The 26,131-nt window shown below is 44.5% G+C and overlaps 2 protein-coding genes across 3 annotated transcripts; one reads left to right on the top strand and one right to left on the bottom strand.

Moving 5' to 3' along the window:
• Window positions 1–2,105: 2,105 nt before the first annotated feature.
• On the top strand, window positions 2,106–8,859 carry wipi2 (WD repeat domain, phosphoinositide interacting 2). 2 transcript variants are annotated; one of them, XM_070847992.1, is made up of 12 exons: window positions 2,106–2,328; window positions 3,141–3,223; window positions 3,951–4,120; window positions 4,312–4,408; window positions 4,846–4,943; window positions 5,296–5,388; window positions 5,512–5,582; window positions 5,747–5,854; window positions 6,378–6,542; window positions 6,766–6,873; window positions 6,986–7,083; window positions 7,310–8,859. In XM_070847992.1, exons 1-12 carry the CDS (start codon window positions 2,255–2,257, stop codon window positions 7,420–7,422), a joined length of 1,278 nt encoding a protein of 425 aa, XP_070704093.1. In that variant the 5' UTR covers window positions 2,106–2,254; the 3' UTR covers window positions 7,423–8,859. The 2 variants fall into 2 exon arrangements, with proteins under 2 accessions (XP_070704093.1, XP_070704092.1); XM_070847991.1 differs by having other exon boundaries at window positions 5,747–5,860.
• Window positions 8,860–10,435: 1,576 nt separating this feature from the next.
• Window positions 10,436–24,880, bottom strand: LOC139216331 (myosin-16-like). The gene is made up of 43 exons (XM_070847426.1): window positions 24,671–24,880; window positions 24,425–24,568; window positions 23,512–23,668; window positions 23,068–23,095; window positions 22,864–22,960; window positions 22,689–22,781; window positions 22,542–22,605; window positions 22,279–22,377; window positions 21,455–21,558; window positions 21,105–21,243; window positions 20,752–20,853; window positions 20,490–20,656; window positions 20,233–20,403; window positions 19,948–20,124; window positions 19,553–19,738; window positions 19,189–19,276; window positions 18,976–19,093; window positions 18,750–18,870; window positions 18,370–18,506; window positions 18,154–18,235; window positions 17,888–18,061; window positions 17,675–17,755; window positions 17,305–17,451; window positions 17,026–17,130; window positions 16,852–16,938; window positions 16,541–16,686; window positions 16,292–16,382; window positions 15,836–15,892; window positions 15,628–15,714; window positions 15,271–15,516; window positions 15,040–15,157; window positions 14,825–14,952; window positions 14,453–14,649; window positions 14,191–14,323; window positions 13,562–13,778; window positions 13,326–13,462; window positions 12,920–13,023; window positions 12,291–12,483; window positions 11,997–12,200; window positions 11,700–11,825; window positions 11,360–11,530; window positions 11,046–11,246; window positions 10,436–10,633 (listed from the first exon to the last, which is right to left on the bottom strand). Exons 1-43 carry the CDS (start codon window positions 24,878–24,880, stop codon window positions 10,436–10,438), a joined length of 5,832 nt encoding a protein of 1,943 aa, XP_070703527.1.
• Between the last annotated feature and the right edge of the window lie 1,251 nt (window positions 24,881–26,131).

Raw genomic sequence — 26,131 nt, 5'->3', positions numbered from 1 at the left:
TTTCTCACCACACACACACATAGTCATACTCAAACTGAATGGAAAATTAAATATTATCCAATAACAACAACAGTGGCCAGCAGAGCCCCTTTGTGGCACTGAGCAGCTGCTGTGTGACACTGAACAAATACCTTCTGCAAACACACAGACGTCCAAACAAGATTCCACGCTTCAAACTGAACATGTTACACATTCACTCCCCTGGCTGTGTACGGAGATAAGACTGAAAATGTCAGTGTCAGTGTCCAGCTAGGTGTATTTGCACAGGTCAAAAACAAAGTCTATTGACTGTGTATAATACGCTGTAGGTATGACAAACTGCACACGTGTAAAGATTTCAACTTTGTGTTCAATCTATGTATTTGTTAGGTACATTTTCATGGTAGCATCTTGCATCATCAAAATAAACATGAACTTTTCTCTCCAGGGGTACGCAGCTTTGCTTTCTATGTCACAAACCCCTGCTCTGTCTCCCCGTCTGTCATGTTTATTTGGAAGCTATGGCTTGTGTAAACCTAAAGGCCGGTACACAGTGTGTTGGACCTCTGCTTGTGCTGACAGACCTCTGGAGGGGAGGCACCCACCCGGTCCCCGAAAAAACAGTGAACTGGACGAAAGGACGCAGCTGACACAAAATCTCACAGGAGCAAACACAGAAATGTGATGCTCTGATTGACCAACTGTGATAACTTTACAGATGAATTTGCATCTGTAATGCTTTTTAGTAGATTTTAGTCGTGTAAAATGATAGTCAATATAGTGCTGTGATAGTGCAACAATGTAATGTGAGAGTGCTTTATCATTCAGATGATTCTCTATGTTGAAATTGAATAAAATACTACTAATAAATATTATAATAAATAATATTTACCAATGCCATCTTCTTCATAAGGGTGGCTTAGTAACATCATTGTTGTTAAGGAGAATGGATGCATTCATTTTGTCATGTTTGTTGCATCTTGTTCTTGCTTTCTCGCCCTTTTTATATCCACTATTAATCTTTTGCTCCGTGACATGCACGCGCAGGGTGAGCAGCTGTCTGCAGAGTCTGTCTCAGTCCGTCACACTCCAACATGCTCAGACTTACACCAGAAACTGCAATGAAATTAATACACGCAGACAGAAACTGTGACTCACTCCCCAAATTACACAGTCAATCACTGTTTCCTCCTCATCCCACGCCTCAGGTGTCCCTGCCCCAGCCATCAGAGTCATCACTGTACATTAGGTTTTGACACTCGTATAGGCCATTCAGAAAAGAATCTGTATCAACATCTTTCCTTTTCAACAGCTGAAAAGATTAAATGGAGCCAACAAAAGCTGAAATAAATGCATTTTAATGGAATTATCTGCCTTCATTTGTTAGAAGCACTGCGCCAAAACCTGTGATGTGCAACTGACAGATACACAAAACAGACAAAAATCTTTTTTTAAGGCAGCCATGCTCCATCTTATAGACTAAATTGGGAAAGAACTTTACATTTTCAAAATAATATTTATTATAGTATTTATAATAAACCAGGGCACCAAATACACAGTGTTGAGCTGCACAGCGTTATAGTTTAGTACATAAAGTTTCAAATGTGGATTTTTACATTTTTAAATTCTAAGGAAAGGTAAGAAAGTGGAGATATTTGAATACAGATAATTATTTCTAATCAACAGGAGAAGAGCTGTTCAAACTGATTGATGTCCATATTGAGGCTGGGGTTAAGAGGGAATTAGAACTGGACTGTGTCATCAATTATAAGTAGAAGAATTATTACTGTATATTATCTTAAACCTACTAATTAGGGTCTGATGTGTATCTGTCCATTCATTCTGGGTGTCATTTACTCATATTGACGGCAGGGGGCGCGGTTACCCCATATCATGAATAGCTGCAGTGCAGCACAGTGTTTCCTATATGGTGTTTCCAGGAGAATTTGCACCTGATTCTTCTCTTCTTTCAGACAAAAAGGACACCGTCCGTATCATGTCGGACAGAATTACATCAATGTCATCAGCACTCTGCACTTACCCACCAAAAGAAATGCTCTGGCCCTTTAAAGGCTCCGCACGCTGCGTCGTCGGAGCATGCGCAGTAAGGGGGAGCAACAGCCCCAGTGAAAAACAACAACAATCACTACTGCGGGGCTAAGAAAAAGAGATGGCTCCTTGAGGCTCAACACTTCTGGCCCCTCATTACAGCAGCAATCTCAGCCCGACTGCTGCTATTTCTACAGGAGCGTTTTACGTGGATGGTGCCGGGCCCATGAACTTGGCCAGTCAAAGCGGGGATGCGGGCGGAAGCCAGCTCCTGTTCGCCAACTTTAACCAGGACAACACGTAAGGCAGGGCCGGGGAGAGTGTCTGGGGGATCCGATGGCCTGTGCTGTCAAGCTAGCTGACGTTAGCTAGCTCACTGTGGACATGTCTGGGCGTCTCACGGGGTGACGGGGCTCCATGTGAAATAGTCTGGATGTGGTTTGGCACGCTAGAAGCTCCTACAAACACACTCTGGTTTTAGCTAGCTAAGTTAACTGTCCAGTGAACGCTAGCGTTACGTCATTAGCATAGCTGTCTAGCTAACATGATGCTGTGTGGCTAACTTTAGCCACAACACACATGTAGGTTATGTGTCATGTAACTTCTTGGGAGGCTGATTGCTGTGGTTAATATATTGTCTTAGTGAGGGGACATTAGTGAGGTTTAAGTTAATTTAAGTGTTATTGGCGCACGCGTTCATTGTGTGTTATTCAGGACTGGCGCTACATCTGGAAGCCTGATAAAGCTGTAAAAGTCTCAAATTAAGCCACCGTGCGTCTTTTAGACAGACTTCAGCACGATTTGACGCGACAGATGTTGGTTTAGTGCACGTGAGGGTTGTCAGCGAAGTTTCCTGGTGACTGCAGAAGGCTGATCTTATTGCAAATCAGCCTCAATCGCGTGACCCCAGCCACAGCACCAGTACACCCAGTTACACCGAGTCAGCCGAGACCACTGGGAGTGAACCAACACGCTGATTACTCTGCTAGAACTGGTGTCCGGTTTGAAACGCCTCTGTGAGCTGCAATAATGAAACTGGACTCAATATTCAGTGTGTGTACGTGTGTGTGATATCTTGCTGATGCAATGACTGGTCACTGCTGCTCTTGCAGGTCCTTAGCTGTTGGCACCAAATCAGGATACAAGTTTTTCTCCCTGTCCTCTGTGGACAAATTGGAGCAGATATATGAATGTAGTAAGTATTGTCTGAGCTCTGTTCTTACTTCCTATCAGTATCACAACTCTGGCACGTTTTTGCTCTGTCAGATTTTCTTCTGTGCATGCCGTCTAGAGAGGACAATCACAGCACCATTAGAGCACTGCCATTGCTTTAAATATTAATTAAGTTTGTCAGCACTTTCCCCACAGGCACATACTAAAATGTCAAGCTTCTTCCTCGTTATTGGATTTACATAATGCCTATTATGATCTCTCCTAGTACGGCCTTAGCATGTCTTTTCACTACCCATGTGTGGTGAGCGAACCTGTACCTTTTGATAAGCCTGTTAAATTTGAATAGCCTATGCAAAGCAGGCCGGAGGAGACTCAAGTTTTATAGTCAGAGGAAGACGATGAGAGTTTTGGCCCCGTAAGTGCTGCTATTCATGATTCATGAACCGATCAACTGCTCAATCACTCATTCACTAACCATAGACGGTGTGCTCAAAGTTTTTCAGGAAGAACAGAATCAACACAAAGATAGAAGAATGTTTAAACAGTCGGTTTATGAATCAGTTGAAGTGTGCTCATAATGTGATGCTTTCATTTGCACCATTTCACTCCCTTAAGTTGTTACCACAAGGGTCACAGAAAGGCAGCTAATAAAAGATGAAAGGATGCCACTGAGCGAACACTGTGTGTGTGCGTCTGTGTGTGTGTGTGTGTGTGTGTGTGTGTGTGTGTGTGTGTGTGTGTCCCTGCAGCGGACACGGAGGATGTGTGTATTGTGGAGCGTCTGTTCTCCAGCAGCCTGGTGGCCATCGTCAGCCTGAAGGCCCCCAGGAAGCTCAAAGTCTGTCACTTCAAGAAGGGAACTGAGATCTGTAACTACTCCTACTCCAACACCATACTGGCTGTCAAACTCAACAGACAGGTAGGAACACGAGGGCCAAGAAATACCTGTCTGTCACGCATTTTCACTTGAAATACACCAATAAGTCACATATTCATCCAACGACAGAAGACATCTTTATCTTGTGCAAAGGGCATAGTTATCCACTAGATCAGTACAGCGAAATAAATAGTCTACGGCGATGATGCTGATGTTCTGTGTTTCCTCTGCAGAGGCTGATTGTGTGTCTGGAGGAGTCGCTTTACATTCACAACATCCGAGACATGAAAGTGCTGCACACTATCAGAGAAACTCCACCCAATCCTTCAGGTGAGTCTGACAAATGATGGTATGGTATAGTAGGTAGCCTGACGGTGAAGTGCTCAAAGTTTGGAAACGCATTAAAACACTCCCATACAATATACTACATGCTCATACTGAAACCAGGGATGTGCCTTCTCTCAGGTTTTTTGGTTTCTCTTTAATCTCTTTTAGTTTATTTTTAGTTCCCAGTTAACTCAGTTTTCTTTGTTGTTACTCTAGAGGCTGAAAACTGTCACTTCGGTCTGACTTACATCTGTGATATTTGTGGTTTTTGCTGCCAGAACTATTCTAAACATTTAGATCAACGCAGTCTCACTTTGCGAACTCGAGTCATTCTTTCAGTTTCGACAGATAAATGTGGTTCTGTCTGTGTCTCATTTTACCTCCTTTCTTTGGCTTCCTTTTCTTAATTGGTTTTGCATTTTGTGCTCATTTGTCTCCAGGACTGTGTGCCCTCTCCATCAGCAATGACAACTGTTATCTGGCCTACCCCGGCAGTGCCACGATAGGAGAAGTTCAAGTGTTTGACACAGTAAACTTGGTAGGTGAACGCGAACACAGTAAAGCCCTCTGCCCTTTACTGTCCATCTTTTTATAAAGTCTTTTCTATTTAACCTTTCACACCAACCTTTTCTCCTCAGCTCTTATTTTCTTGCTATCATACATGACTTTTCATGACATACAAATACTTGCTGCATGTATAGCTGAGGCACTGTATCTGGTGCTTATTTAATTGTATGGTATGGCGTTTATTGTATGTCAAAGCTAAGACATAAAGTAACTTGCTCTGTGAGGCTCTGTCCTCACTGCTCTGACAGCCACTGTCTCTAGTCGCTATTTTTTTCCTGTCTGAAGTAGCGCATCTCTAACTAGTGTCTGTATTTGTTTTCCAGCGAGCGGCTAATATGATCCCAGCCCACGACAGCCCATTAGCGGCTCTGGCTTTTGATGCCAGTGGAACCAAACTGGCTACAGCCTCAGAGAAGGTGAGGTTGTTATTGTACAGTACATTGGCCCTTTGTCTATGTTGCTTATTTGTGTGTGATTTTATTTTCCGCCTGAGCAAATGCGAATCACTGTTGTTGCCTCAAGTGTTGTTTTCCCCACAGGGCACAGTCATTCGTGTCTTCTCGATCCCAGAGGGACAGAAACTCTTCGAGTTCCGAAGAGGAGTCAAGAGGTAGACGATCTGATGATTAAGATATCAAAGCTGTTTTACTGAAATGAACAAGCATGATTCTGTATCTGTATCTGTGTTTGTGCATGCATTCGTATGTAGTGTATGTTTGCTCTCATCTGCTGCCCTGTGTGTGTGTGTCTGTGTGTCTGCGCTGCCTCTTGTAGGTGCGTGAGCATCTGCTCACTGGCGTTCAGTATGGAAGGCCTGTACCTGTCGGCCTCCAGCAACACAGAGACGGTCCACATCTTCAAATTAGAGACGCAAAAGGAGAAGTATGTGTACGTACCTTTCTGTCTCCGTCCTAATTCGTCAGATTCCCTCGGATTTTCTGCCCATTCACCACAGACCGTATATAAGAGTTAGATGTAGCTTCAGGGTCAGCAAATATAGAAGTGCCCTAAACCTGCATTCTGTCTAATGGCCAGCAGGGGGCGACTCCACTGGCTTCAAATTGAAGTCTGGTTGAATGGAAATCTGAGAACTCTACTTCTCACTGATTTATTACCTCAGCAAACATTTTCCTAATGAGTTTAATGGTCTAGTTTCAAGTCCACTTCAATACAGCATTATGGAATAAAACAGGATATACTTTAGGGTGGAACAACCTTCTATCAGAGGCAGTCGTCACAGAATGAGCATCACTTCAACTCAAGGCTTTAAAACAGCAGTCCACAATCCAATGGGTGACATCGCAGTGGCTATGTCCACTTCTTATATACAGTCTGTGCCATTTACCTATGCTTCACGTTCCTTAGAGAAACATAGGTTTCTCACATTCTGTGTGTGTGTGTGCAGGCCAGCGGAGGAGCCCACCACATGGGGAGGTTACCTGGGTAAGGTCCTGATGGCATCCACCACATACCTGCCTTCCCAGGTTACGGAAATGTTCACCCAGGGGCGAGCCTTCGCCACCGTACGTCTGCCCTTCTGCGGACACAAGAATATCTGCGCCTTAGCTGTGTGAGTGTACTCCTGCATGCAGCACTTAATAATTGTTGTGTTATATTGGCCCACGATATAACAGAGTCATTTCAAGTGCTGTAGATCATTACTTCAGATAACTGTGTTTCAGCAGTTGCGCAACAGCCATGGTAGCTAAAAGTGGTGTTCAGCAGATCAGAGGCCCTTCGTGAAATGGGCTCCAAGATGTTTACGTATTTTTATTTTCCTTGTTTTAATGTAGCATTCAGAAGATTCCCAGGTTGTTGGTGGCAGCGGCTGATGGTTACCTGTATCTGTACAACCTGGATCCACAAGAGGGAGGGGAATGTACGCTTATGAAGCAGCACAGGTAACACACTCACACACTCACACACTCACACTCAGAGTGAATGCAGAGTGATGATGCACGGGTCACTAAAGGCTATAGTCTGTTACTGAATCTCTGCTGTTATTGACCTCAGGTTAGACGGCAGTGCTGAGCCGTCCAATGAGATCCTTGAGCAAGGGTCACATGACCGCCCACTTGTGGCCCAAACCTACAGTTCTGCTGTCACTAAAGGTATGTCTATTGTATTGTATTTTACTATATTGTTTTTTTTATTATTTTTTTTTGGGTTCCCAGGAAGTTTGGTGGAAAGAACTCCATTATTTCAAAACAGTTGCAGTCATTTCAGGAAGGAAACTAGACAAGAAGCTTTCTTTCTTCATGACAGTGTGTTACAGAATGTGACTCATGTACAAAGTTTGTTTCGGTGTTAGTTTGATGTTGACCTCTTCTCTCTTAGGTTACTGTGAAGAGCAGGGTGCCGTAGGAGGGGCGGGGCTAGAAGATGACCTTAACGACTTGCGTTTGGAGGAAGAGAACGAGCAACCGCCACTCATTCTTGAAACTGACTGACTTAGCGGACGGCTGTACCCACCAATCAGAGGGCTCCTCTGGTGCTGCTATGAACATGTGACACAAGGGGGGCAGGGGCAGGATCAAAGAGGGGGGTGTTTTTAAACGCTCAAAGCGTTCAAGAGCCTGTCTGTAAGTCTGTCTGTGCATTTGTCTGTTCACATACACGTCTATCTTTTTCTCCCTCCTACTTCCCGCGCTCCCTTTTCCCTCAGTTTCGCCTGCGCAGGCCAAGCTGACGCTTTGCATGTACATGTGCCAACCGCTAAAAGAACATGCTCCACTGTGAGTATCTGTGAGTGTGTGTGTGTTGAACGTTTGATTTAAAACAAAAAAACAAAAAATGTAGCTGTGTCATCGGTTAAGAGACACACACACACACACACTGACGCAAGCACTGTGTAAAATGAAAGTGATTGTGTAAGTGCCTCGCTGCCCCGGTGTCATGGTTTCTTCTGTTTGAGAGGAGGATCTCTTTTCATTGGCTTAATAAAATCTACCTTCAGTTGTCGGATCTTAATGGAGGGTGTGTACTATCCTTTCTGACCTTTTCCTCTCTCACACGCAGTCACACACTGTCCTGCAAGGAGCACGGGATCAGTCATCCGGCTCGACTTGACCACCCCCAAAGAATGATTTCGAAGCTTTTGGCATGAGGCAGAGGTGTTTGCGAATAAGACTGTGTGTTTGTGCGCTTGTGCTGAGACCTGCGTGTGTGTGTGTGTGCGCGTGAGTGTGTGTGTGTGGGCCGGGCATGTACATTAGCAAAACACTGAGTAATTAGCCTCCACTTGTACCCCTCTTACTTGTACCTCATTCAAACAGATGCTCAGCGGACCCTCCCACCCTCTCCCCCTCTCCTCAAGCCTGCAGTCATTGGTTGATTTTTAAGCTCTGATATTAATGATTTTTTTTTTTTTTTTTTTTAAATCTACATAACCAATCATAACCCATGATGTGTCATGCGTAAGAAAACATGCATGGTGTTGTTGACGTGGTACTTTGTCCATACAGCGATGACATGCGGGTGGTGATGTTCAGTTAACAGCAGATCAGTTGAGAAAGGCAGGAGGCCTCTTACTCCTCATCCTACTTAATTCTCTACTCTGTACATTACTAGATGTGGCAAGATGTCGCTGTACCATATTGTCAGGTTATGACCGTGGCTTTGAGATTGTACACTCTCTGGTACAGTGGGTGTCTGGCCATTGAGTGAACTGTGGATTATAATTTGATTGATCTGGAGCTCAGGCTGAGCCTCATCAAGTGGTCCCAGATGCTGCATGATTCCCCATTAATCCTTTGGTGTCTGAAGCCGCTAAACTAGGATTAGTCATGGGATTTTGGAGTGTCAGGCATTTTCTAATGATTTTGTATAAAATGTGAAACATTCATCTGAAACTAAAATGAAAATAAATTCCATGTTGATGTATCAGATAGGTGCCTTTTTGTTCTTATTAGACTGTGGTTCCTTCCTTATATTCATTAAGAAAAGCAGGTGGGGCGTATTTAGTATTGTACTAGTTAGCATCACTGCTGCGATGAAAGTGTTATTTTACTTAATCTCTGATTTAATGTAACAATCATTTCATGGAGTAGGTAAGAAATCATCACTGTTAATTAGACACTTTAACCAGGAGTGTGTAGTTATCACACTCTTCTCATTCATAACCATGGGTGAATTACAACCTTGGTAACTAGGAGCCCCAAAAGGCTCCAGGTTAACTGTGTGCCAGGTACTTTGTGCTGAGCTTTTTGTCTCCACCAACTCCTGCGCAAAAAGTCTGGCTGTATATACAGGAAACATAATGCGCCACCGTATTCTTCTGTTTTAGGTTCTGTGAAGCCAGCACACAGTGGATTTAGCTTTTGCTGAAAAAGGTCAATAAGAGCAGCGAGACTGGACCAAAACTGTTTGGAGGCATAAAACCAAAAAACTGAACTGAAATGTGCTGAAAAGCTCCACAGAGCTGAGAGGAACTGCAATACTGGGTGATAATTTGTCACTAAAAGTGACCTCTGTCACATTATATTTGTACATTTGATCCATTGCTAGTAGAAAAATTTCATAAGAGCAGCTTTCAGGTCATTGTAGAGTCATTAGGGCCCCTAATGGATTAATTCACCTCTGTATAATTTGGTGCCAATTGAAATGACAGATGTGTTGAATAATGTACTTATCAATACAACAGGAGAACACTGCCTGCATGAATATTGTGTGATGTGGTTTTTATGAATTCTTGTAGACTCTTCAGCTTTAATACAGATGAAAGAGTCAAAACTCTACATTAAGTGTTAGTAGGATGTTAAACGTGACTCCCGTTTCCTCTGAATAAGTCACAGACCGGTCTTATCATTTGCTTGCAGTTTATTAAGACTTTGCAGTCGGCCGCCGCGCACACACCTGCGGGAGCGACACACACAGAGGCGGGCTCTCTATCGTTGATGTGAGAACGCGGCTTCGGCCACTCCCCCCTCCAGTGTGAAGACACCAACTGAGATCGTGCAAGGCACAGACACACACACACACAGATACACACATCGAACGAACTCTCTGACACGTACTAATAAACAATACTGGATCCAAAGCACTTTACAGAACCATGAGAGCAAAGGTCAGACACAACCAGAGACAAATACACAGTGACAGTACAACATAACATTCGTGCAGGCTAAAATTGTCAGCACAGGTTAAGTGGCCAATTCTATGACTACACCGATTAAGACTGTTGGTGATGTTAAAGACTCATTTAATTATTTAAGACTTTCTAAGGAGCTCCCTGTGGGCCTTTAAGACTTTCCCCGGCGTGCCTGATCTCATACTTCCTCAGTCAGTCGTCCTCTGGAGGGCTGAATGGATGTGTGTCACTCTGCGGGAGCACAAAGACAAGACTGAACACCATTGTTATGTGATACACATATCTGAGTATACTCAGATAGATGATCTTCCTCTGTTGTGTGTGTTTCATCGCCTACCTGCTGGCGGTGCGTGCGTGTGCGTCTTCCTTCCCCTCTACTCCCCCTGACCTCCACTCATGGGCTTGTTGACCTGGACGATCTCCACCGAGGTGAAGCCTTTGGTGGTGGAGGCTCGGTTCCTCATCCTCAGTTTATTTAGGCTCATCTCCGCCACTTCTGCACGTTCCTCAGCGTCATCCAGGTCGTGGATCGTCTTCCTGTATTTGGACAGGCTGCTGTTGGCCTGCTCCTCCTGCAGTGGCACAGGCAAATTTGTCTCATTGCAAAAAAACATCAAACATGTTTGCTTTTGAGAAATGAACATTTAAGGCTCTAAAGGAATCCAAAAAGTTTAAAGTGTCACCATTTAAAGGAATTGTTCAACATTTTGGGGCATGAGATAAGCACATAACTACCATATAAGGGCAAATTGTTGTTTTTACACTTTTTTGTACAAATCAAACAAGATCAGAAAGCGTTAGAGGTGCTGGTAGAGAGCTTTTGTGCCAATTTCCAGTTTTTATGCTAAGTTAAGCTAACCAGCACCTGCCTGTAGCCTCATTGAACGTATGGACACAAGAGTGGTATCAAATTTCCTATCTAAACAAATCTAAAAAAAATCCATTTATCAATCAATCAAGACCAGAGGCACCACCGCTACTCACAGCTTCCTCTATCTGCCGTTTGTAGGACTTGAGCTTGTTCTGGAGTTTCTCCACCAGCTCCTGCATGCGCTGATTGGTCTTGTGGTCTTCCTCCGTCTGAAAGATCAGCTCCTTGAGTCGACGCTCTCCCTTGCGGAGGTTTTTCACCGTCTCCACGTGGCGTTTCTGCTCCTGGTCCAGCTCATTCTCCAGCTCCTTGATCTGGTAGCAATAAAAAGGGAGGAATCGCCAAAATGGATGAGAAGCCAGTTGTACGGGTGTCTGACCTCTTCCCATTTTGTCACTTTTAAGGTAATGCCGACCCAACTCCTCACCCTGGTTTCCAGTTTCTGGATGGTGCGTTTTCCAGCCTTCAGGGCCTGCTGCTCAGCCTCCTCCAGCTTCAGTGTGAGGTCTCTGAGATTCTGCTCCTGGTTCTTTTTGACCTTCTCCAGGTGGGCGCTGCGCTCCTGCTCCTGCCGAAGCTCCTCACACAACCGCGTTGCCTGGAGGCAGAAACACACGAGTGTGCAATTGATTTTTTTACACCAAAACAAGTACAGAATTGACAAAATGAGTATAAATCATTAATTTAAATCTTTTCTGTTTCACTTATTTTATGCCTTAACAATGACACTTGTGTGTGTGTGTGTGTCATGCAGTCATGCAGCTCACATCAGTCACAGCCTTCTTGGCTCTCTCGTCGGCAGAGCGGAACTCTGAGATCAGCTCCTCATTTTCACTGGACAGTCGGGCGAGGTCGGCCTCCAGTTTTCTCTTCAGGATAGTCAGACTTTGGTTCTAACGCAAGACAAAGTGAAGAAATTAAGATGACATGATTCTTCAATGGAGAAAACTACAGCAGCGAGAAGTCATGGAACACGTCAAAAGAAATGATGTTAGTAATGATTGTGTGTTTGTGTGTGTGTGCTTCCGTAGTGGATTCCCCGGCCTTCCGGTGCAGCCACCTACCTGCGTGCTGATCTCACTGAACCTCTCGGTGATGTCCACCAGCTCCTGCTCGATTTGCTTGCGGGCCCTCTCGGACGCCTCCAGGCCTCCCCTCAGCTCCTCCATCTCTCCCTGCATCAGGCACAGACGGCGCTCCTGGAGGCTGTACTTCTCCCTGAGCTCATCGTGGTGACGGGCGTCCTCGTCCATCTGCACCTGCAGATCCTGGATGAGACACGAGCATTGTTGCTGTAGTATTTAACCACAAGAGGTTTTCAAAGCGCTCCCTTGAGCCGCCTCAAATAAAGCTCCTACTTTTATCTGCTGCTGCAGCTTCTTGAGGGTTTTGACCAGCTCAGCATTGTTCCTGTTGGCATGCTCCAGCTGAATCTCCATCTCGTTCAGGTCTCCCTCCATCTTCTTCTTCATCCTCAGAGCCTCAGCGCGGCCTTTGGCCTCCGCCTCCAGGCTGGCCTGCAGCGACTCCACTGCACGCACATGGTTTTTTCTAGGCGTCACAAATGAAGCCAGGTCATAGTTAAGGACTAGTTGGTCATGGAGCACAGATAGAAATACAAATATATAATAATTACTTAATACATATTAAGCTTAAAATCTCAATTGAGTTGAGGAATTTAAAGTAAGGAACCCTTATTAATAAACCTGGGGAGAATCTTTTTTATTTCAAAATGTCAAAAGGTTCTGCCCCCCTTCCCCACCCAAATAATTTTCATACAGTCCCTAAAGAAATTATGACATTTTTGCTTTCTTGGAAGTTTCTGAAAACATTTGTAAGACGTTAAGGTTTGACTCTTGTCTGTGTTTTTGACGAACATAGTAACATTTATCTTTTGTCGATGCCCAAGTGTGATTTTTTATTTATTTAACGATTTAACGCATTTTTCTTTTTATGCATTCACGTCATAGAATGTCTGTTTCCTCACCTGGTGACTTCAAACTCCTCCTCCTTCTCATGGATTCTGCGGTCGATGTCGGCTTTGACCTGAGCGAGCTCCAGCTGTACACGCACCAGCTTACCTTCCTCCACCTGGACACACACACACACACACACACACACAAACAAACAAACACACACACATATATATATCTGGCAACTGGAAAATAGACAGAGGTATTATGGACAGAAGCAAAAGCTCCTTGTTTCTTCCAGCGTTCAACTCTCCCCATCAAATTCATCACAAAGTCTCTCGTCGACTACCTTCTGTGTCAACACTGCAAGTGTTGATGGCTGCCTTAATCATTTTTGATCATTTTCTTTTCAAAATGTCAAAATGTCATTATTTCTGAGATTTTTCTATAATGCCAAGTTTCTTGAAAGACTCTTTGTACCTCCAGTGAAGACTCGGCCTCCTCCAGAGCCAGCTGCAGCTCCTCCTTCTCCACTTCCAATCTCTTCTTTGCCTTCTGCAGCTCGTGGACGCTGCGGCCTCCCTCCCCAAGCTGGTCTACCAGCTCTTTGATCTCCTCTGTAGGGAGAGAGGGCACATTGTCGAGAAAAAACATGACACAAGACAGATTTTATTACCTATTGTGGACTGCTGCACCACAGCATCTGCAGCAGTTACCTGAGAGGGTTTTGTTGTCCTTGCGGACGGTCTCTATCTGATCCTGGCTCTCCTCGTAGGCCGTCTTCAGCTTGTAGAGCTCCGTCATGTAGGAGCGGCTCTCCTTCTGGCTGTTGTCCAGTTCCAGTTGCAGCTCCTCATTCTTCTGGCTCCACTCGGCTGCCAGCTTGTCGAAAACTCGCTGCTTCTTATCCAGAGCTGCTGCTGCTGCATTGGACTGGCCACAAAAACAAGCAAATTAATCTTCCATTAGTCATCTGAGATTTTATCTAAACTAAAAATGAAAAAAACGAAATTTGAAAGTGCAGAATTGGCTGGATAAAATAGTTTCCAAATAATGCATGAAGCATCCCAAGATACAATGTCATGGGCGAAGAGCTGATACAAAAGGATCATATTGGATATCTGATTATTGGTATTAGTGGTAGAATACAGTTGCTGTAAGATTTACAGTTGGTCAAAAACATCGTTGCGGGCTCTATTCATTAGTTTTTAAATCGAAGACAAATAAATATATATATGAATCAATAAAATCCCAAATATAGAACTATAGAGAATTCCTGCAGTGTGAGTGTCCTATGAGTTGATCAGATATTTATTTGTGCGCATTCATGTGTGTGTGTGTGTACCCTCTCCAGGTCGATGGTGAGGTCCTCCACCTCCCCCTGCAGCCTCTGCTTGACCTTCTCCAAGCTGGCAGCTCTGGCTTGGGCCGCCTCCGCTGCCTCCTCAGCCTCCTGGAGACGCACCGCAAGTTTGCGCCTGGAGGAGAGTGGGTGGAGGGAAGGAGAGGCAACCGTGGGATTGAATTAAAAAAAGTATCGAGACAGCCACCGTGTTTCATTTATGCACAAGACCGAAAACTTTAGCTCCCACTTCCATTCAACCTACTTGGTCTCCTCCAGCTCCTCTGTGCGGTGGATGGCGTCCGTCTCATACTTGCTCCTCCAGGAGGTGACGTCAGCATTGAGCTTGGACACGAGGCGCTGCAGCTCGCCACGGGCCTCTGACTCCTCCTCCAGCTGTTCCTTCAGCAGGGAGAGGTCATGGCGGGCGTTGGCCAGGGACACCACGGCTGTGTTACGACCCTGCACAGAGTGAGAGGCGAGATTTTATTGGAGGTCTGATTACAGGCAAGTGTCAAAGGGAACAAAATGAAAACTACAGAAACAAAACTAGACAGATCACCTAAAGGTCAGAGAAAGACTTGAAACTGAAAGCTCAGGTGTGTGTGTGTGTGTGTGTGTGTGTGGAGGCTTATACCTTGTTCTCCTCGTCCACCTGTCTCTTGAGCTCATCGATCTGCAAGCTGAGGGAGGCCTTCAGCCTGGTTACCTGGGTCAGCTTACTCTGCACGTCCTCCAGCTCCCTGCTCAGATCGTTGTTCTCCGCTACACACACACACACACAAAACAGGAATAGATGTTAAAAAAATCCCAAGACAGAGTGTTTGTTGGGATCTATGTGTGCGCTCTCACCTGTCAGATGGATTTTGGCGGTGCTGAGCTCAGTCTGAGTGCGTTCCATCTCAGCCAGGCGAGCATTGGCCTCGGCCAGCTGGTCCTCCAGCTTATGGCCGTGGGCCTCAGAGTTCATCTACACATGTGAACACCCAATTACACACAGGTGGAAAAGAAGGAGCATGTGCAAGTTTAGCTATATGAAGTGTTTTCTTGATGGAGGTAATCACAGTAGATTTTCCTTCATACCTTTGCTTTGTGAGTAGCCTCCAAGGTGACGTTGAGGTCTTCGATCTCTGCCTTCATGCTCTGTTTGTCCTTCTCCAGTTTCACCCTCAGCCTGGTCAGGTTCTCCAGCTGCTCGCCAAGCTCAGCCATGGCGTCCGAGTGCTTCTTCCTCAGCCCTGCCGCAGTGGCATCTGATTGGAGCGCTGCCTCCTCCAGCTCCCTCCTCAGCTTCAGCAGGTCCGCCTCCCGTTTCCTGTTCTGGTCAATCTAGCCACCGATGAAGGGGCAAGGGTGTAAAAGGACAGATGTCAAACCAACCAAAACAAAACTGAGGCTTTACTACCCTCTGATCGATTGACAGCTGTCAGTCACGCTCACCTGGGCGACGGTGGCTCCTCCCGCCTCCTCCAGCCTATCACTGAGGTCCTCCAGATCCCGTGATAGCTCTGCCCTCTGCTTCTCCACCTTTCAGAGAACAGACAGACAGACTACTTTAATCTCCAACTGCAATAAGTAACATCCCACCTGTCAGCCTATTCAGACTTGTCAACATGTGAGGACGTAATTGTCCTCACAGAATCTGTACCTTGGCTCTCATGGCTCGTTCAGCTTCCAGTTCCTCCTCCAGCTCCTCAATGCGGCCCTGAAAGGAAGATTGCACAAATATGAGCTTGAGATTACAGACAAGATTACAGATGAATTTGGAGCTTTAAAACCAGATCACTTAAAGCATCATCCTCCTTTCTACTCTTTCAACTCCTCATTTTCACCTTGATTGAATGATTTCTCCTTATTTCCTGTCCTTATATTCACACCGCACTGTCTCTGTCATGCACACACTCGTCTCTCATGTCACATTCACCATCCCATAATCCTTTTCTTCACATTTACCACTGTTAAGAAACAATCATGTCAGGCTCCTTGCATATTTGCGATGCAGTGAATTCACCCATAATGTGTCTGCTGTTTGTTCATAACTCCTAAATTAAAAATTTAGTGATGATCATCATGCTTGGTAGAATAAAATCCTCTAACCACAAACCTGGTGCTCTTTGAGTTTGCGGCTGAGCATTGAGCTGAGAGCCTGTTCGTCCTCCAGCTTCGAGTTCATGTTGTTGATCTCAAAGTCTCTCCTAGATGAACGCACAGCAAACACACACGTGTTTTACTACAGTGCTGTATGAGTTGGTTTTATATGTGTCTAGAGGACGTCAGACATCCTGATACTGCTAAAGCTTTGACAAACTTGTTAGCGTCAGTGTGTGTGTGTGTGTAGCTGTTTTTCTCTCACTTCTTGATGACCTCCTCCAGGTCAACCTTAGCGTTCTCCATCTCGTTCAGGTTCTCTATGGTCATCTTCAAGTCTCCCTCTGCCTTCCTCCTCGCTTTCTCCACCTCCGCCCTGATCCTCTTCTCCTGCTCCCAGCTGTCCTCCAGCTACATGCACGCACACAAACACACCCACACAGCACACAAACATAAATATCCAAAGATGATTAAGGCACTAATTCAGCTGCAGGGCTACACATATATCTGCTGCACAGACTTTAATAAAGTCACGAAGACAAACAGTCTTTTCTGTGAAGGTGAGGAGTCTGGTACCTCATTCACTTGGGTGTTGAGCTTGCTGTTGGTCTTGGTTAGATGGTTAACTTTGTCTTCTTCTGTTTGTAGATCCTCCAGAGTTTTCTGATTAAATTCGAAAGATATTTAGCTTGGTCGCTGTTAAACTCATAAGCATAAGAAGGACATTTGTGCACATGCGTGCTCATCTACCTGTTGCAGTTCCTCCAGAGCTCTCTTTTCTTTCTGCAGCCTGCCAATATGGTCGTCTCGGTGGCTCAGGTCACCAGTCAGAGTTCGCACCTTTAGGTCCAGACCCTAAAAACACCATTTAACAGAATTGGTCAGCTCTTAATCCTTCATCAAGTTTCCTGGATTTCCGTCCATTAAACCAGATGTCTCCAGATACAGAAAATATCAAGTGAATTAGATATTTCCACAGCTGCTTTGCTTCGTCTCCTCGCTCCTCAGCCGTGTCCTCCTCCCCTCTACCTGTTTCTCCTTCTCAGTCTTGGCCAGCGTGGACTCCAGAGACTCCAGGTCTCTCTTCAGCTCATTCAGTTCCCCCTCCAGCTGCCTCCTCTGGCCGTGGAGGGAGGCTGTGTTGCCTTCTTCTTCCTCCAGGCGCTCACGTAGATCCTAAACTCATCATTTTACACCAAGAACAATTATCAGCTGTTTTCATCAGGGTCATAGAGTCAGATTTCACGCATATCACAGATCTATAATGAGATCATCTTGCTCTGTGCGTGCTTTAAACATTAGATGTGTAATATTATCAGCCATCACTTATAACTGTTATTCTTCTACATTGTCTGCAACACTATGCAACATATGATGTGCTCAATGTACAACATATTACCTGCACTGACTCCTCCAGCTGGACCTTTTGGTGCATCAGCTGGGTGCAGCGCTCCTCAGCATCGCCCAGCGTGTCCTGCTCCTGTGGGGAGACAAGGAGATAAAGTATGTATATGTGTGTATGTAGCGCATTTCCGTGAAGGGTGTAATGACAGAGGAAAGGTATATCACTCTTTTCTCGTGTTAAATGAACTGTGTGCAGATGTATACTTACTGCAGCCAACGCCAGGGCGAGGTCGTTCTTCTCCTGTGATAGAGTGACCATCTTCCCCTCCAGATCTTTGATCTTGCCCTCCAGCTCTTTGACCTTCTCCACGGCCATCCTCAGCTCGTCTTCCTTAGCCTTGAAGATCTCCTCTTGACGGGCGACCATCAGCAGGGGCTTCACCTGCAGGAGCCAGGGCAGGAAATAGAACGATGATGGTGATAGTAATGATGATAACTGCTCATTTGACATAAAGTAAACAATCTACATTTTACCTTGGTGTAAAGTTTCCACCAGCCCCAGAAGCGTAACTGGAGGAACTTCCTCACATTGCGCTGGATGACCATCAGTGCAATGCTGCATCACACACATACAAAAACACTGGTATTACTCACAATCATGCACTGAAGAGTCCATCTTTCTGGCCCTGGCTTTCTTGAAGGAACACATATTTTCTACACATAGACACAGAAACGTGGGAACACACTGACCGTCTGTCCACCATCTTCTTAAACTCAATCCTCATTAGAGTTCCTCTGAGTTGAGCCTGCAGCATGGTTATGATCTTTGCCAGCCGCTCGTCGCGCATGTCCTCCAGCTTCGCCAGGACACCTGCACGGAAGAACACCTGGAGAGCAGTCAGAGGAAAGGAGGGAGAACGGGAGGGGTGAGATAAAGAGGAAAACAGTATTTCAATCAATATTTATCATATATGTGAATGATGTGATATGTTATATGTTGACAGTTATGTGTGGATTCTTTTCAAAAAATAGAAAAGATTGAATTTATTATCAATATATGTTGACATGTATTTTCTCAGTAAGACATAATATTTAAATGTGTTAGACATGGCTGATTATAACTGGTGTACCTTGCTGTGACCGATGCGGTACTCCATATTATCTAGACCAACTGAACTCAGGAGGAGCTCAGAGGCCTTCTTGTTGTCAACGAATCCTTTAGGGATGACGTTGGGGTTGAGGATGTAGTACCTAGGAGACGTAAGGAAAGACAAAATGTGACTGCAGTCACATAAACACACACACAGATGAACAATGGAATAATGATGGTGGATAATGAAAGAATGAGAGTCAGACCTCTGTTTGAATTCTGGGTACTGTAGTCTGTTGGGGAAACCCTTCCTGCAGATACGGATGCCTTCCAGCACACCGTTACAGGCTAACTGGTGCAAGATCAGGTAGTTATCTGTCACACCTTTACGACATGAAGGGGAGAAAACGTGTCTCATATACAAACAGCGGCTTTGAGATTTTTGCCAAAAGATCAGCACACACTCTTCATCCACTGACCTGACTTCTTGAACTCATTGGGCACGATGCAGCGGACAAAGTGGGGAGCAGTGCTTCGCAGGGTGCTCATAAGCTTGTTCAGTTGTTCCTGTTGTGCAGAAGTAGTTTAAAAGACATCTGTGGGATTGTGCACATGTTGTGACAGTTGCAGTATTCTTAAATGATCAAGTAGCAAGGATTGTATGCTTGTTACTCATTTTAGTTTTGGTTAAGACTTGTGTTACTGTAGGTTCAGCTTTACGAAAAGGTGGAATGATAACTTGGATGAGGCAATAGTAGGACACATTTTGGAGAATATGATTATACTGTCAAATGATTGCACTGCACATTGAAGACAGTGTGTGAGGCTGTGTTTGGGAGTTACCCTGTAGAAGTTAGAGACGGTTTGAAAGGAGGAGCCTTTCTTCTGTCTCTTTACTCCTGCAGCGGCCTCTTCCTCTTTGAAGAGCAGAGCCAGCAGGGGCATGGAGGACTTCTGGAAGAGTCCCACCACCGTCTCGTTCAGAGGGTCTTTGTTCTTCTCCAGCCAGCCGGCGATGTTGTAGCCCACCTGTGAGGGGCACAAACAGTTTTACTGCACCCATACACGAGAAGACGAAGACACACATCCTGCTTTACATTCAGAGATAACGGCTTTGCTGAGAAATCGAACACAAGATAATTAGGAGAAACAATGGCATGATTCTTTTCAGCTAAAAGAGAAACAAGGTAAACTTATTAACATTTCTATGTAAAATGCTACAACACTCCAGTACTCACAGTGCCGGCATAGTGCACCAGTTCAAAATGAGCCTCTGCTCCTTTCTTCCCCCCTTTTGGCTTGAGGAAGTTGGAGGTCTTGCCAAGGTGGTTGTCATAAAGAGCTGCTTTGAAAGTCGCATCTGTCGCCTTTGGAAACACACACTGCTCCTCCAGGATGGAGAAAATCCCCATAGGCTAGAGAGGGGACAGAGAGAGAGAGAGGTGGAAATAGAAGGAATGCGGCCCATGTCCATGTTTGTGCACTTTATGTCTACTGCGTGTGTGTGTGTGTGTGTGTGTCACCTTCTCCAGCAGGTCGATGCAGGCCTGCAGGTCCAGGCCGAAGTCGATGAAGACCCAGTCGATGCCCTCCTTCTTGTACTCTTCCTGCTCCAGCACAAACATGTGGTGGTTGAAGAACTGCTGCAGCTTCTCGTTGGTGAAGTTGATACACAGCTGCTCAAAGCTGTTGTGCTGGAGATGAAAGACAGGAGTTGGATCACGGGAGGATGAGTTGAGATGATCGTACCTTTTACTCGATAAATCTATTCAAATCTCACCTCAAAGATCTCAAAGCCAGCAATGTCCAGCACTCCTATGAAGTACTCCCTCTGCATCTTGGTGTCTAGTGTCTTATTGATGCGGGTCACCATCCATTTGAACATGCGGTCATAGATGGCCTTTGCCAGAGCGCCGATGGAATACACACACTGGTCCTGGTTCTGACCTGATATTTCAAGTTCAAATATGTAACAAGTGCATTGTGTACCTTTGTTCAATAGTTTTTTGACAATTTGAATCATATAATCAACTTTGCAATACCTTTGGTCACAAACTCGTTGCCAACTTTGACCCTGGGGCGTGTTATACCCTTCTGCAGCTCCCCAGAGTTGATGGCCATGAGGTGGGCGACTTTGTCAGCCACTTTAGGAAGGGAATTCAACAATGTCTCATAACTTGTGCAGCAAAAATGGGTCAGAACAGAATAGACAAATGAGGTAGGGACAGATAAAAGGAGAAGAGAAGAGTTGGGACACCAGAAAGAGAGAGTAAATAGATAGAGAACTAGGCCAGATGGACAGGGTACAAAGCACGATGATGAAGAGGAATGTAGATAGAAAAAGAGAGTCAAGTCCGGAGAGAGAAAGAGAGAGAGCGTGGTGGACTTCTTATACCCTCAGTGGAATCCACATCAGCCTGTTCCTCTCTGGCTTTCTGTTTGAACTTCATGTTGCCGAAGTGCATTATGCCTCCAGTCAGCTTGTATATGCTCATCTTCTCATCAGGAGTGAAGCCCAGGACATCAAAGGCCTCCTGTGGACACACAAACACAGAGAGAGAGGGCGAAAAGGAGAATATCAGCGCTGCACAGCAGAGTTCCACAAATAGAGGCAACAGCACCATCAACAGGCTAATGAATTTATATTATTTGCCATTGGTCATGGAAAGAAGTGTGTAAGTATTTACTACTGATTTAAAATCAATGCACAGAATAAATAACTGAGCTGAAAAACTGTGAACTCACATCAGTGAGCAACAGTTCCTCCCCATCATCCATGTTGTCCACCACAGTGACTCCCTGACACACCCACACATACTTTTGGGGGTCTGGGTTCAGCAGCAGAGCCTCTACAAGACACAGTATGAAACATAATGAACAACCACATGTCTTAATATTATATTATATTATATTATATTATATTATATTATATTATATTATATTATATTATATTATATTATATTATATTATATTATATTATATTATATTATATTATATTATATTATATAACTAGTAATAGTAATATCAATGTAATCAATTTCACATACTTTTAGCTAACTTATTTCAAACATGTATCCACCATAGCAAATTATTTAAACTGTTTATCCATTGCATTTATCCACTACTTTTGGTTTTTTCACTATTCATCCATTACATTTATCTTTCTATTCTAAGCCTTGGTTCATTCATTTTAGCTAACTGTTCAGAATTATTTGCTAACTGCTCTTGCCAACTACTTTTCATGTTCTCTGTTACAGCTGACATGATATGTGGATGTTTAATGGTAATTTCGGTGTCATTAAATTAGTTCATTTACTCCTTAATCTCTCCACCTACCCCCTGACGACTGCAGAAGTACCCCCTGGGGTATAAGTACCCCTGGCTGCAATTTTCTTGATTGCAGGTTTGATATTGTCACAAAAACAGGAAATACTTGTGTGAAAACAAAAGGGTGAAGAAGATCTCTAGTTTGTAATTTGTGCTGGCATTCACCAAAATCCCATTTTAACTGGTGGTCAAAGTGCAGCTTTATCTGTCTCACCCCTCTTTTGATACATCCACGGTCTCACCTATGAGCTCCGGCTTCCTTCCAGACAGGAGCTGGTAGAAGATGTGGTATCCTCTCTCAGCAGCCTGCTGGGAAATAACTCTTGATTTCTCCAACAGATCTAGACACAGAAAAAAATGTTTTTAAGGATGCTAATTCCACTCCTTTCACTGCGTATGTTTTTTCACAGGATAATATCTTTTTTGTGAAACATAGGATGTGTAACCAAGATCTGCTATTTTACCAAGCTGCACTTGTGCAAAGTAAAACAAGAAATCCACTCACAGCTCTCAATGTCGGCACCAGCCAGCTTAGCTGTTGGCCCGAAGTGGATGCGGATAAACTTTCCCTAAAAAGACACATAAATATCATTTTCACAGATTTGGTGATTGTACTGTTGTGATGATCAAATATTTTTGCTTGTGTCCCTACAAAGCGTGAGGAGTTGTTGTTCCTGATGGTCTTGGCGTTGCCAAATGCCTCCAGCACTGGGTTAGCCTGAATGATCTGGTCCTCCAGAGAGCCCTGAGAGAAGATTACATTATGTTGTTGGACCAGAAAAGTGACATATAAAACCATGTCTATGCGTACACGAACACACACTTGCCTTGGAGTCGGAAGCTTTGCTCCCAACGGCTCCAACGTTGGCAAAGTACTGGATGACTTTCTTAGTGTTTTCAGTCTTGCCAGCACCAGATTCTCCGCTGGAGGAAACAATAGTGAGACATACAGGCTACATCTTATACACCATTTGTAAAAAACTAAAGAAAGAAAACAACAACTAAGTGAAATGAAAAAATCATGTCCTTACGTGATCAGCATAGACTGGTTCTCATGCTCTGCAGTGATGGGACGTAAAGAGGGCGGGAGGGGAGAGAGAATGTGAGAGAGACGAGAATAATTACTGCTGATTTCCCTCTGAGCAGATCAGAGAACTGCTGATGTTCTCGGTCAGCAGTACCAACAACACAGACAGCTGTCAGCTCTCCCCTGATGCCATATAATGGCTTCAAATACTTTTCTACTCCCTGAACAAATCATCACATGCCACACTGATTACACACCTCCAGCAACTGCCCCGCTCCCTCTTTCCACATAAAGGCCCGTGTAATGGCTTTCCAGCAACTCCTCTCGAGGGGGTTCATCCTAAATCACCACATACCACTTGCATGCTTACTTCTCCTCTCTGCCAACTTAACGTCCCTCCCCTCCTAAAATGCCCCTCCAACGCTTCATTCTGACGCCCTCTCCTCACCCATCATCATGTCGTGGTATGCGTTGTCAGAGATGGAGAAGAGGTGAGGAGGAACTTCGCTGCGTTTCTTCCCCTTGTATATCTGGGCCACTTTAGCGCCATAGATGGGCAGCCATTTGTATGGGTTGATCGTCACGCAGAAGAGGCCTGAGTAGGTCTAGAACACATAAAGAGGTGTGAAGGATGTAGCAGGATAATGTGATGGTTCATGGGCACCTTTATGTGCCTTTCCTTGCCTTTCCCCTTGTGTGTCTTGCCTTTTCTATCTAAACTATACATTAAAAGAGAAAAATCTGGTGCTATTAAGGGAAAAGTCCCTAATTTGATATCTGGATATAGAAATATCTACTCTTAAATACAATTGAGGAGTTATTATGTGGAAAATGCTGTGTCATTAATGCAACTTCCACTATTGTTTCAACCCTGCCTAGTTGTGTACGCCCTTGTCTGCAAGTTATTACCTCTTTGAAGGGGTATTCCACTGAGCTGGAGCCGAGATATTCAGATTTTTAGTCCCTTATATCGGCCAAGCCTCAAAAACATTCAATCCTACACTTCCCACAATGCAACCAATAGCATCTTTTTGATTAGACCCATCCTGCCTGGTAAATGCCCTTGTCTTTAAAGCTGCATGTCCCCATTTTGTAACACCAGCCTCTCTCACTAAATTTGTAGTGTCCAAACTGGGATAAGCCAGATGACATCATTATGACATCATCAGGGTTATCTTTTTCAGACTTGACAAAGCTCCTCCAGAGCCACAGAAGATGTCATACAACTGCTTTCACAAGTAGAGTAGTGCGAGTAGAGTAGCGGCACCCCTACATAATTTTGCTCCTGCCTTCGAGGTGTAATGTGAACGTGGTTTGGAGTTTTGTGGTGCCGTAGGGCCATTGTTCATTAACGGGCTTACATAGATCCTCATGCTGACGTAGCGACTGCGCAGGTTTTCCAAGACGCTGGCCTCGTTCAGAAAGGTGAGGTTGGCCATGTCGCTGGCTTGGTAGAACTTGGGAGGGTTCATCTGCTGAATGTCATCCTTCCTCACGGTCACAGTCTGATCAGAAAGGATAATCACTCAATCAGTCATTTCATCATCATGATTATCATAATCAAAGTGACATTATTAACGCTACAATAGCTTCAGTGTTAGTCTTACAGTGTTCTTGCTGGTCTTGACGGTGACTTTGTCCCCATCTTCAGACTGAATCTCCCCAGCAACGAAAGCCTCTTTTTCATCTTTGACCCAGCAGGAGCGCTTGATGTCGTATGGTTTATTCATAGCATCCAGGCGCTCCTTCTCTAAGGGAACCAGGAACGGCATGGGGTCCACATCGTCCCCGCACTCCCCCTTATATGCACCCGGCATGGTTACTGCTGCTGCTGCTGCTGCTGCCACCAATGGACACCAACTAACTGACTGGCTCACTCACCAACCGGCTGCTACAGAGAGAGGCTTGGCAATGGAGAAACGGCAGAAATGAACGTGTTAATAGTAATAAAAGGAAGGACATCAGTTAATCAAGGTCCAATATTTGACTCAGGTACTCACCAATGCAGGAGGTGGAGGTACGTTCAGGAGGAATATGGGTGTGTGAGCTGAGGCCATCCTGTTATATATCAGGCCTTCTCCTTCCTGATATGGTCACAACTCTAAAACCAGACATCACCCTGAGGTCTCATCCCTCTGATCTGCCTGGCAGCCCGAGATCTGGGAATTCTTCAGTCTGCCTCCGTCCATTTAGGGTTGCCTTGGAAAGCCATCACTCAGGCCAAAACCATCTCCTCCGCCCCCCCACACCTCCATGTTCCTCCTTATCATCTATATATGACAGGGTACATGTGTCATATGCTATCTTGAAACTGTCCCTTAGAGAGTCGAGATATTGACAGATTGCTGAGGCAGAGCTGAGTTTGGTAACTAACCTAAAACTGGCATGATGAGCAGGAAAACTTGTGTCCACCAAAGCTTGTTGTGGCTTTTTCTGGGAAATATCACTGTCTTGATCTTGTCCGGAGTGTAACCTCAATCTTGACTAGATTCCTCAGAACTGAAACAGCTGTTGCTCTTGTTCCCCAAAGGGAAGCTCTAATAGGTACAGACTGACGCTAATCACACTTATGGAGTCAGTTAATGGTTTGACTCAGTCCAAAACTCTCTGTAAGGTTCATAATTTTCATCTTTCTAAAGTAACGTTTTTATAGCTTGAAATATTTAAAGTCTCTACCACTGTCCCGCTTTATCTTCTTTTCTTTTGCTTATTTAATGTAATTTAATCGTCTTTTATGTATTAATTTACACCAAACTCTCTATAGCTGCAATAGGATTTTTCAACTGTTTTGTGCAATGACTTTTGGCGTTCGATGTAGGTTGTAGGCTAGGTTAAGGGTATGGTCAGGGTAAGTCCTCAGGATGTTAATACAACACACTATATTGTGCAGGTATGTATACCACTTTAACTCCTCCTGTGAAACATCTTCAAGTGAGGGCTGGTCTATAAACAGACATGAATGAATGGCAATACAATACAGCTGTAATAGTATTATCACAATCATTCATATATATATATATATATATATATATATATATATATATATATATATATGATTCTACTCCACT

This window comes from Pempheris klunzingeri, chromosome 17 (assembly GCF_042242105.1).
Source record: "Pempheris klunzingeri isolate RE-2024b chromosome 17, fPemKlu1.hap1, whole genome shotgun sequence".
NCBI lineage: Eukaryota > Metazoa > Chordata > Actinopteri > Acropomatiformes > Pempheridae > Pempheris > Pempheris klunzingeri.
This window is presented reverse-complemented; position numbering and strand designations above follow the sequence as displayed.

Coding starts and splice junctions, on each gene's coding strand:
- wipi2 (XM_070847991.1), top strand. CDS start 2,255: ATGAACTTGGCCAGTCAAAGCGGGGATGCGGGCGGAAGCCAGCTCCTG. Junction 5,583..5,746: donor TTCCGAAGAGGAGTCAAGAG/GTAGACGATCTG, acceptor TGCCTCTTGTAG/GTGCGTGAGCATCTGCTCAC. Junction 5,861..6,377: donor ACGCAAAAGGAGAAGTATGT/GTACGTACCTTT, acceptor GTGTGTGTGCAG/GCCAGCGGAGGAGCCCACCA.
- LOC139216331 (XM_070847426.1), bottom strand. CDS start 24,880: ATGCCGGGTGCATATAAGGGGGAGTGCGGGGACGATGTGGACCCCATG. Junction 23,669..24,424: donor ACGTCAGCATGAGGATCTAT/GTAAGCCCGTTA, acceptor TATGTGTTCTAG/ACCTACTCAGGCCTCTTCTG. Junction 19,094..19,188: donor CAATGAGTTCAAGAAGTCAG/GTCAGTGGATGA, acceptor CATGTCGTAAAG/GTGTGACAGATAACTACCTG.